This window comes from Cicer arietinum, chromosome 8 (assembly GCF_000331145.2).
Source record: "Cicer arietinum cultivar CDC Frontier isolate Library 1 chromosome 8, Cicar.CDCFrontier_v2.0, whole genome shotgun sequence".
Classification (NCBI taxonomy): Eukaryota; Viridiplantae; Streptophyta; class Magnoliopsida; order Fabales; family Fabaceae; genus Cicer; species Cicer arietinum.
This window is the reverse complement of record NC_021167.2, coordinates 27,007,188-27,019,368: the sequence shown is the minus strand read 5'-3', so window position 1 is coordinate 27,019,368 and position 12,181 is coordinate 27,007,188. Positions and strand designations below refer to the sequence as shown.

The 12,181-nt window shown below is 29.9% G+C and overlaps 2 protein-coding genes across 3 annotated transcripts; one reads left to right on the top strand and one right to left on the bottom strand.

Annotated features, from left to right (window-relative positions):
- Positions 1–3,530: 3,530 nt before the first annotated feature.
- On the top strand, positions 3,531–6,873 carry LOC101508195 (nudix hydrolase 20, chloroplastic-like). Its single transcript, XM_004512891.4, has 8 exons — positions 3,531–3,914; positions 4,023–4,087; positions 4,277–4,451; positions 4,556–4,636; positions 4,934–5,059; positions 5,224–5,303; positions 5,919–6,155; positions 6,600–6,873. The coding sequence occupies exons 1-8, from the start codon at positions 3,690–3,692 to the stop codon at positions 6,667–6,669; spliced, it is 1,059 nt and encodes a 352-aa protein (XP_004512948.1). The 5' UTR covers positions 3,531–3,689; the 3' UTR covers positions 6,670–6,873.
- A 567-nt stretch (positions 6,874–7,440) lies between these two features.
- LOC101507882 (uncharacterized) lies at positions 7,441–11,060 on the bottom strand. Of its 2 annotated transcripts, none has more exons than XM_073364416.1 (6): positions 10,915–11,060; positions 10,618–10,813; positions 10,368–10,497; positions 9,075–9,275; positions 8,795–8,962; positions 7,441–8,177 (listed from the first exon to the last, which is right to left on the bottom strand). In XM_073364416.1, the coding sequence occupies exons 2-6, from the start codon at positions 10,749–10,751 to the stop codon at positions 7,731–7,733; spliced, it is 1,080 nt and encodes a 359-aa protein (XP_073220517.1). In that variant the 5' UTR covers positions 10,752–10,813; positions 10,915–11,060; the 3' UTR covers positions 7,441–7,730. The 2 variants fall into 2 exon arrangements, with proteins under 2 accessions (XP_073220517.1, XP_073220518.1); XM_073364417.1 differs by having other exon boundaries at positions 10,618–10,797.
- Positions 11,061–12,181: the final 1,121 nt, after the last annotated feature.

Here is a 12,181-nt window from a genome sequence, read left to right as displayed (position 1 = left end):
TATTTTTCAACTTTAGCTTGACATGAATCTTTATCATTGGTTTCTTTATTTTTTTTTCTTTGGTCCATGAATGTATTATTGGTTGAATAATGAATTAATCTTTGACAAATGATTTGGACTTTTGGACTATAGTTTGTCCACTTTTTTGAAGTGGTTGCAATTGCAACTAGAATGTGAAACAGCCACAAAATTTATTTCATGAAATCTAAATCTCAAAGATTTTGCTATTGTTTGAACAAAATATTTAATGTTCCAACAAGATTTTTTTTCACCAATTAACAATAAAATGTAAAAGAAATATGTATCAAAAGTGATGATAAAGATAATATTAAATTAACCAATTTTTATAGTAATTAAAATCATCTCTATCTGAAGTTTGAACTTTCCTCTAGATATCAATAACCAAGAACTTATATTAGGAACAATCTCCTATCCTTAAGCTTCTTAAGAGATCCAAATATCCATGATTTTCAGAACTTATATGTTTTAAATGTTATAAATTAAACTTAAGCTTCTTAAATGTTTTAAATATCCTAATTAGTGCTTGACACATTAATTGTTATATGTTTTAATATTATTATTTGCTGATATCTCATCATATATTATAAGGACATTATGATAAAATATAATTATATATATATATATATATATATATATATATATATATATGCAATATTAAATATATAACAATTAATGTTTCAATGTCACTCGAGAACAAAAAAAGAGTTCAATAATTTATTCAACTGATAATATAAAAAAATTTATACGATTATTTGCTGATATCTCATCATATATTATAAGGACATTATGATAAAATATAATTATATATATATATGAAGTCAATGATCACAATTTGGTTTGAAAAATTGTGCCTTCCGTACTACTTGCTTAATAGGAATCAACTTGAAGCTTTCAACTTCTCTAGTGATCAAGACACTACTAGAACATGTTTGAATTATTTGATTAATGAATCAAATTCAATGCATTAATTTTCAAACTAATTTTAAGGTGGTTTCGTTCTTTGTTAACTTTAAAAAAGACGAAAGTGTGAACGTTGTAAACTTCCTTATTAGAGATGGATCTCCTCCTCTTTACACTCCTTCACAACATTTTCTTGACAATCAATTCCTTGTTGATGTGAAAATAACATTTAGTTCACAAACTCAAGATAATAAACATTAAACTAATGAAAACATTTACCAAGTGGTTAATATCATGTATTTAGTTAAAGACAAATTATTTAATATAATTTGAATTTGAATTATAACTAAAATAGTCTTTAATCAGATTTTATTTATGTTCTCATTTAATTTTGAATTAACCAAAATCTATAATATGCAACAAAATTCCAAAATTAAGATAGAAGTTAATTAGGCAACATTCAATTCCACAAAATTAATGCAAGTTCAATTTTAAATTTCTCTTTGACAACAAATGATGTGAGATATTTCCAAAATATTTATGAATATATGTATATATAATTGGTGGTAATTGACATGATTTACTTGTTGGTGTTAGATAATGTTATTATATATTAGTAGTAAGGGTATTTTAGACATTTCTATTCTTTTATATATACTCATTGTAACCTTATTAACTTAAGTTTGGTTCATTCTATGTTATGAAACTCTAGAATGGTTGTCTCTCTTCTTCATCTTTTCATTGTTAACGATTGGTTCAATTGGTTGTGTTTTAGATTCAAATCTGGAATGTCCCGAGTTTGATTCTTACAAGTGCTTTCATGTTGCATAAATTACTACAGGCAAAAAGAAGCACTAATCAACCATCAAACCAGTTCAATGCTTCAATAAATAACTGAACGTTATATGGATATATTCATTCGCAAAACAGTGGCAGAATCCAGAATTGCAACTCTTTCTCAAGTAATATTATTTTTCCTATAAATAGAGTCACTTTAGACAAAATGTATACACGAATTCTAGTGATTGTCATCCACTTTTCTCACCCATTCTTACATGCTAAGTCATCTTATTCTTTTTTAATGCATGAGTAAAGAATAAGAATCATTCTTTTGTAACATACTATTGAAAGATACTCTTGGTGTGAAAATGCAAATCATATCAAGGTTTTCCAAAGTACCATGAAGGGGATTCGCTGGTTATCTCATTTGCATCTGATTGGTGAGGGCAAATCGAACCTAAAGGCTAGTGTAACAATACGCTTTAGAATTTGCTACATATAATCTTCATCAACAACTTTACTATTAAAGTCTTGCAGCATTTTCACCAAAACAGATCCAACAAATGATACTTGACTAGTTTATTTATAATTTGTTTCGACTACAATAGTTTTTCAATTATGTAATTTTTCGAACTAGTGTCTATTTATAAGTAAATATAAATATACATAAATACAAATACTATAAGTTTATTTAGAAGACATACAACATTTTCAAGAAACGATCTTTGAAAGTCTCTAAAGATTTCACCACAAGTAGGAGTTTACAGCTGCACCATTTGTATTACATTTGAGCAAATCAGAATATATTAATTTTTTTAATACTAAAAAAATATTATTTTAAGAAAGTTGTATTATAAAAGTCCTTTTTATACTTTATATTTGAATTTAATTTGTATGTTCATAATTAGTTTTAAAGTTTAATATGTCAACCGTATAAAATATTTTATTGTGATAATATATTTTTTTTTTAATTTTTATTTAATTTTAAATAACAATTTGATTATTTAAGTCTTAAAATATCAATAATATTTTTTTTACATAAATTTAGAAAATTGATCATTAACTTTAATCAAAATCTAGAAAATTCATATATTTATCAAATATTTAAATACACTCATATCTTCATCTCTAACAACGTCAAATCTATCAAATAAAATTTTCATACTTATTTGATCACCAAATCACTAAGACAATATCATCTTCATCTTTCTATAATTCTTTGAATTAAAAAATGTGAGTTATTTATTTGATAAATTTGATATTGTTGTTGGCGATAAAAATAAATTTATTAGAAGATTTGAGATAAAAAATTTATTAAAGATGATTACTAACTTTCTAAGTTTTGTTTAAAGATAAATGATACAATTTCTAGATTTATGTTAAACAAAAATATTATTGATATTTAAGACATAAATAATCAAATTATTATTTAAAATTAAATAAAAAATCAAATAAAATAAAATAAATAATTAACTACATTATTACTTGAAATTAAGTCAAACAGTTATATATTTTACCTATTTTATTTTATAAAATTATGTACAGTGAAACTCATTTTTATTGTCCTCAAGTACTATAGACAAAAAAAAATATCAATACTAATATTATTAAGCTCAACGTATTTTTTCGAATTCAAAAACCTCATAAAAATATACTTGAAAATTTATATTGATATTTCCGATTCAAAAATCTCATAATTATACGTGAATTTATATTGATATTTCCAGTATCTTTCGGACACAAAAACAAAAACAAAAAAACATCTGGAAGAAAATTGAAGTTAATAAGAGGTACTTTGGGTTGGGAATTAAAATAATTTATTGGGTTAGAATGTGAACTTAGAGTTTGTTTTTTTATTTTAATGATTCAGAAAATCAGCACCTATATCTGGTAACAATTTGAATTGAAGTATACTATCTTCTTCCATTAATCATTTGTGATATTATATAAATATTGAATTGAATTGAATTTTACCCAAAAGAATAAAAATGATGAAAGGTACAACAACTACCTTGTGTTGTTTCAAACCCTTCTCTTCTCCATCTTCCATTAACCAATCCCTTTTTCCCTCTTTCTCTTCTTCATCTACTTTTCCCACGTGCTCTCTCACGTGGGATGATGTTTTTCAAATTTCTCAATCTCATCAACAACAGGACCCTTCTTCTTATCTCCATGGTTACTTCCACAAACTTCAACTCTGCAATCGTGGTTTTGTGAGTTTTTCACTTATCTCTCAATTCTGTTTGGTTTTGCGGTGACAAAAATTGATTTTGAATTAATTGATTACGTATAATTGATTTTGAGTTTGGAATTGCTTGTAGGACAAACAATCTGAATTCCTTCCATTTGTCATTGAGGGCCACAATGCTGGATTCATTCACAATAGGTATAATTTACTCCAATTCTTCAATTTTCTTATAAGATGCTTGTGCCATTTCGTGTTTGGTTATTCATAAATGTTTCATTTATTAACCTTGTTAGATTATAGCTGAATAAAATCTTTGGTGTTTTGCTGCATTTGCATCTAGGCCAATGATAATTGCATGTTTATTTGTTAAACTATGAATTTGTTCAGGTTTGTTGATCATTTGAGAGGCTTTAGCGATGTGTTTGTTTTTCCCAAAGAAGGACCTTTTGGTCACTGTGTTTCGTTGCATCCATTACTTAAGACAGCTGAGGAAAGAACCAGTGCGGTTGGTTATGTAATAGAGCACTTGGGAGAGGAACATATTCCAGGTATACGGAATGAGGTATTAGTTATGATAAGTTTACAATATGTTATATTTCATCATTCTATTCTATGTTTTTATAATACCTAAGTACATAACCTATGTTTTTGTTTTTGTTTTAACAGCTATACCCTGTGAAATCATCTTTTGACAAACCCGTTTTCTTTTCGCTAGAACGTGCGGCGGCTCCTTATTTTGGCATTAAGGTATGTGAAAAAAGTATACTCTGATTAATCCACATTGTATCCTTAAAGCTCAATTTTTTGTCTTAGCCTTCCGGTTTCTAGATGAAAAGGGCCTTGGCAATCTAGAGTTTAGATAGATGGTAAGTAAAGTCTGGTCAAAGATTGTTCTTGGGAGGGTTGGAACTCAAGTTCTCCTAATCAATTTGACCTTAACTGAAGCTTGTTAACCACTTGAGTTCAACCACTTGATTTCTTAAAGCTCTTGTTTGTTATAACTTATCATCGTTAACCTTCTTTTTTCTTCTGATTGAAGAATAGGCTTATGGAGTCCATATGAATGGCTATGTTGAGGTAGATGGGCAGAAGCACCTATGGATAGGGAAGAGAAGTCAGTTGAAATCCACATATCCTGGAATGCTTGATCATCTAGTTGCAGGAGGACTGGTTTGTACTTTCATTTTTAACTGTTTGCAGTGTTGATAATGTGCAATAACTGAAGTGATGAAATTAATATCAGCAGATTAGAACAGTTTACTATCAAGTGTTTTCTTTATTAGGTTAATATGTATTATCATCTCGAGTTTCTGATTTTATTGCTATTGTTGCAGCCGCACGGAATTGATTGTCAGGAAAATGTTATAAAGGAATGTGAAGAGGAAGCTGGAATTCCAAGGTCCATCTCTATTAAGTAAGTTTACAACTACCACACCCTCATCCTTCTCCTTTAGTGCACAAATTTTGATTTTTCTTCTAGGATGGTGAACTAATCTATCTAGCACTGACACTTCAAATTGAAGGTGTGTTTGGTGTTACACTGACTTGTGTAGTTATATTCAATTTTTTCAAATTATTACCAGTGTCAATGTGTCTGTGTTAGTACTTCATAGGAGCTAACTGAACTTCTTCATAGGAGCTATTCAATAGACCATTATTTTCCAACCAATTTACTGAAATGAAAACTGATAGAACTCGTGAGTTCAAGAAAACAAAATGTACATTATTGATTGTAAAAGGTTGAGCTTAGAGCTCTACAATGGTGGAAAACAGAAAAAGATAAACCAAAGTTCAACAACTCCTAATCCAGAGTATAACTGCTCATAACCAGAGAGTTTCTTCTCCTAACTATTTTTCTAACAACTTTCTGAATGCCTTCCCTACTCTCCTCCCCTCTCTCTTATAACAGATTTCCCTAGAATTTAGGAACAATCATAACTAACTAACTAACACTTTAGAATCCTATTGGGCTAAGTCCAAATCCATATAAAAAACTCATTTAAATGTCTCTTCTTTGCTGTTCTTGCAGAGCTAAACCTGTTGGTGTTGTTTCATATATGGACATCGACGGGTATAGATACAAGAGAGATGTTCTATTCTGCTATGATTTGATACTTCCTCAAAGTTTTGTGCCAAAAAATGAAGATGGAGAAGTTGAAAGCTTCAAGTTAATCCCTGTTAAGCAAGTTGCAGAAGTCATACGCAAGACACAATTCTTCAAACCAAATTGCGCTATCGTGATCATTGACTTCCTGTTTCGACATGGGTATTTCCTTCTTTGTCAACATCATTTCATACATTTTCCTCCCTATTTTTAGAGCTATATGGTATTTGCTACTTATGAAAATACATTTTTGAATAGTGTGCTACTCAACGCTGTTAAATAGCTGTGATACACTATTTAGTACAAATGTTGTCAAAAAAAGCTATAGCAGCACTATAGCATTGTTGTGTAGCAAAATTTAAATAAACCGACTTTTTTCACGATCAGCGATTGACAACACATGTGCTATTATGGAAACTCATGATGTATTCCTTTGTTTATAGTGGAATTGAAATTTCACGGCTTTGTGAGTATGTATATAGGAAACATATATTGCAAATAGTACATCATACAAAGTAACAAAAGTGAATTTCTTTTGCATTTGTTTTCATATTCGCGGCAGGGTGCAAAGTGAAACCTTAACGATTATATGTTCTGATATTGCAGATACATAGTTCCTGAAAATCATGGATATTTGGATCTCTTAAGAAGCTTAAGAATAGGAGATTGCTCCTGATACACAAAGCATCGTGACTATTCATTGAACCAAACATTCTTATTTTGTCGAGTATCTTGGTTATTGTTATTCTTTCTCTATAATCTATATTGATGCAGTTAGATTGCATTTACTTATTTATTTTTCACTTTTTGTTTCCAAGAGTTGTTGAAATGGAATTTCATTGGAACAGTATTTGTGTTCAAATAATTATTTCCTGCAAAATCGTTGACATATATTTCATGAAGTGTAAATTGGAATTTCTGCAGTCGGATATTACAGTTGCAAACATTTCAATAAAACAGTAAATTGTGGTCCAAAAGACAAATTCATGTGTAACGTGAAGTTAGAAAAAATTAGGATTCACCACCCCCACTGTACTTGTTTTGTATACCAAAAAGCTCGTGACAGGAAGGTGTTAAAATCTGAGTTTAACCCATGTCAAATTTGATTTTGATAAAATTCAAGTGTTTTGATCAGTAATTGATGAATTTAAATTATGTCCATTTTATTAGTATAAAAATGATAATTTTATAAAGCTTTATGGAAATCAGTTTAATAGTTTAGGGATTGGTTGGTTGGAAGCTTTTAAAGTATAATGACTAATTTGGAGACAGAATGATAGTTCAATGACGAAATGCACAGTTTGTTCATTTAAACTGTGCATGAATGACAACCGATTCCCTTGAGAATAATCTATTCTAAAACCCAAATAAATATACATAAATTGAATAAAATTTAATTCAATTATACCTATAAACAGTACATGGGAGACAAGCTGCTTGATTCTCATAAACCACAATCAACTTGATTAAGCAGAACAACCCTCTTTGGTTTCATATACAATTGTGCATTACATCACTAATATTTGTCACTTGTAATGGAGTATATTTGAGGTAATTTCAATTTTAAGGATTTCCATGTCAAAATTTTACAATAACCAGACTAAGTTCAAATTTTAAGGATTTCCATGTGATCATTTTACAAGAACCAAGACTATGCAACAAACAAGGCACAAGTGTACACGCAAAACATGGCATAAAGTGATTACCAGAAAAATCTTTAACACACTGATTGCCAACTCAAAATGAATAGTCCTTCAAATCAGATTTTGATTCAACCAATTCCAAATCTGCCATGCACTCTTCTTCAGTGAGTGGAGGGAGTTGCCTTGTTTTACGCTTCATATTGTGCTTGTGCCACTCACTCTTGTGGTGTTCCCTGTACAACTTAGCATCTTCAAAAGAAACATCACACGTGTTGCATTTGTTTTGCTTTGGTTGATGTGCCTCAGTAGGCCTAGTTACAGACGAAATTGTTTGCTTTTGAAGTTTATCATTCAGCTCTAGCACTGATTCAGGAGTTGATTTGGGCAATGGTGCAGGCAAATCTTCGTGATCATTATATTGATCCACTTGGGTATCCCCATCCACATAAAGAGAGTGGGCAAGAACTTCAAATCTTCCATGCATCTTATTCATAACAAAGTCATGACAATCCTTATATAGACCAGGTTCCAATTCAAAAACCTGTAACCCAATTAGAAATCAATATCATTTCCCCTGAACATGTTAGCAGAATCAATATTAACCATATACATAAGCTGATATACATATATGCAGACATACCAGACACAACTTTTACATTTTCAACTGTTGACTGTAAACAGGGAACACCAGTAATAATAACATTTGAAATGAAAGAATCATGGAACATTATTAGAAATGGACTTTTCATAAGCACTTTTATGGGTTATTTTGTTGCAATGAGGGGTGAAATCCATTAATGAATCTGAATTCTGCATAGATTATTTTGTACTTTTCTTTGTTATGCAGATTGAACTTTGGCCACAACTTACATAAAACAGAAAATGCATGTCTAATATCATCAGACATGATCAGTTAACAGCAACAAATGAATATTTGGTCGTGTTAATTCTAGTTTTATTTTTACCAATGAGCATTTTCTCAAACTTTTATACAATAATCAGATAAAATGCAGTAAAAGAAAGTTGCCCTTTAAATCATCAACCATAACATATTAACAATGCTTCTAGAACAGAAAACCCAGTCTTGCTAAACCGAAAATGAAGTGGAACCCTGAAATAAAGTAGTTCACAACTAACTAAACAACACAAAGAACTTACAACAGATAACTGAGCACCAGTTCCTTCTTTAGAAATAACAGCTGCCTTCCACTCACTCAGCTTTTCTAAAAGGGCAGGTACTTGCTCCTCAGAGGCAGCAGCACGTACCCTCAATGGACACCGTTTTATAGGGAAGTGCTTCTGAAGCTCCTGAATCAACTCCAGAGCCTATAATATAACTTTCATTTCATTAGTTGAATTATCATCAAATTGCCATAACAGTTGTATGAGACAATCATTATATTTATATAGAATTATTTAAAATGACTGGAAGAGAGACCTGCTTCTTTGATGTGCTGTTTGGATCAACTGCAAAATGGATATCCTTCATGAGACGCTCAATCATGCTGATAGTGTAAGGGCGCTTAGTTTCGGGATTAAAAGTCTTGTGCATTACAATGGTGGCAATGTCCCTAAACTGACTAGACAGCATTGACTCCCTCTCTTTGCCAGCAACCTGAAGTTCCCCTTTCTTTAAAATCTGCAACAGAAAACCATTTCATAACATTCACATACATGTCTTCAACAAACAGTAAAAGAACTAAGTATTATACACATATACCTTCAACAAACAGTTTAGAATTAATTTCTAACTTCAACGAACATAACAATTCAAATAATTAGACATGTGATTCTTCAATAATGAAAAAGTAATGTGGTTAAACTGTTGTCATACAAGTCATAAGTTGTTTTCAAAATCTATACTGAAAAGAGCTTACTAAAATAAACTGAACACATCTTATGAATATGTCGTAAATTATACTTACACGTGTTTATATATTAGATAAACTCAAATAAGTTGTAAACAAACTCTTCCAAACACACTCACTTAGGGTGTATTTGGGTAAACAAATTAAGTAAGCACTTACTTATTAAACATTTATCATATATATGCTGATGTATAAACGATTTCTATAATCAAAGACAAACTGTGATTAAACTATTATCATATAAAGTTGTATGAGGTTTCCACAAGCTATCCTAAATAGCTCATTAAGAAAAGATGAGATAAGCTTATAGACAATATTGTAAGCTACTATTTTCATAAGTTCTCTCAAACAATATGACAATACTTATCCAAATAAGCTATTCATAACCCAACCCAAATGCATGAGAGAAACATTAAGTGCATGTTTTGTTCCACTTTTGGGGGAGTCAAAATCAATTTTGGAGGTGCAAAATTGATTTTGACTTGTTTGGGTGTTATCGAGTAGAATAGACTTTGTTTCCATATTTGATTATAGCTTGAAGCTTAGCTAAGATTTGTAGCTTTTAAGTCCAAACATGATTTTTACACTGAAATTTTTCATCCAACTAACTTTTACCTAAATATATGCAAACATGAATCACATTACATTCAACTCACTTTAACCTAAAATCAATTATACAAAATCAATTCATTCAAAATCAATTTCAGTAACCGCAAAACCAAACACACACTAAAACTAATTTCAACGTTGAGTTAATAATTATTTGCATCATTTATGCAAATAATTCATTTCCTATGCATATTAAAAAATATGTATGACTGTATAAACAACTAGTGTTGAATTGATTAAGTTGTTGCAATAACCTCTAAGCATATACTGGAATGATCATCTGTACCAAAAGCAGCATTTAAATCCTTAGACTTAGCAAGAACACCTTTGGAAACGTTGGAATAAACGGTGTGGGACTGCAACACTTCATCAATATCCTTTTCTCTGTTAATCATCATCAATTAATTGGTTATAAACATTACATAATCATAATTGAAAATTGAAAAATTAGGTGTAAATAAAATAGAATTGATGAAAGAAATAAGAGATTATTATTAAACATACACGCCGGAACGCCACGAAAGGACGGTGTTAGGGTAACAAGCGATTTCGAAGCGCATTCCATGCTTTTTGAGACGAACAACTGCGACATTTGTTAATCTCTTTTGACCTACAGGTTGAACCAACGATCTCGACATTTCTAGATTTTAATCTCTTTTTATCTTCTTTGATACTTGGAATTTTCTGATATGTTGTTTCGCTTTGAAATTAGAATTGATTGTTCAGATGAATTGAAAATTCAGGTTAAAAATAGAGGTACTGAATGGAATTTGTAAAGAGAACGCTCGGAAAAGTTCTTACCGCAGAGGAGAGAGAGAGAGAGAGAGAGAGAGAGAGAGAGAGAAATTGCTCTGATCGCGCGGCGGGGAGGTCGAAGCGGTGGCGGGTAGCTAGGGTTTGCGGGAATGGAGATAGTTTCTTATTTTTCTACAAAATGCTGATTTTTAATTTTGATTATATAATTTAAAATATAAAATTTAAATTTGAGTTGTTCAAAAACTTTTAAATTTAGATGAATTATTTTTTAAAATGGATCTCGTAAGATTTTATCAAATACTTAAGTGAATTTTTAGTATGAAGAAGTATTTTTCCATAACGTTTAGATTTATATAAATTTTTTATTTTTTTTATTTTATTTATTTATTTGGGATCTTCATCTCCTATCAACAACACTTAACTCGATTTACTTTGCAATGGTTAACAATCTAACCAGACTCAAATGACTTTGATTTTAGGACATCCCTTAACACTCAACTCAATTTAACTCTACAACGACGAACAAACCAAACCAGACTCAAATGATTATGATTCTAATTCTAATAACCATATTCGACTCATCTAGCAAACCTACATCAATCCCCTGATCCTCATACCATGTTTCCCCTGACCACGAAACACGTCCATGCCACTATCTTTCTCCTCTGGTGTCACCTTTCCTCTTTAGTGCTTGAATGCATTTACATATTTCTCTTCTTTCCTTATCTCTCTCCTTTCTTCATTGATGTGTTTTCATGACACTAGTAAGATTATTGTTTTTCACGTTTTTTCATTTCTACAAATATATGTGTGTGTGTGCGTGTGTGTGTTTTCTCTTAACACATTTTCGAATGATACTTTAAAGAATCATTATAAAGACAATATCAAAGAATCAAAATAATTTTGTTTATTTTTTATTAAGTAAACAATCTTTTTTATAGACAGTAAATTAGTTGTTATGTTATCTTGTAAGTATTAATATAACGATTCACTTTATATTATTTTACTCATGTAATATGTATATTGTATATATAATAAGTAAAAAAATTAGTGGAACGTGAATTTTTTAAATTACATTAATTTTAAGCTCTAGTTTAAAGTGTATGATATTTCAATTTTAGTGTGTAATATATAATATACAATGTAATGTGTATCAACATAATGACTTTCAAAATAAAAATGAGTTGGTAACATTCTCAATGCACAATGAATACTAGTATAACTAATATTCAAGATATTATATATTATGATAATAGTTCTTAAAATAAAAATAAATTATTAATCTACTTCGTACATGCTTAAAACATTGTAA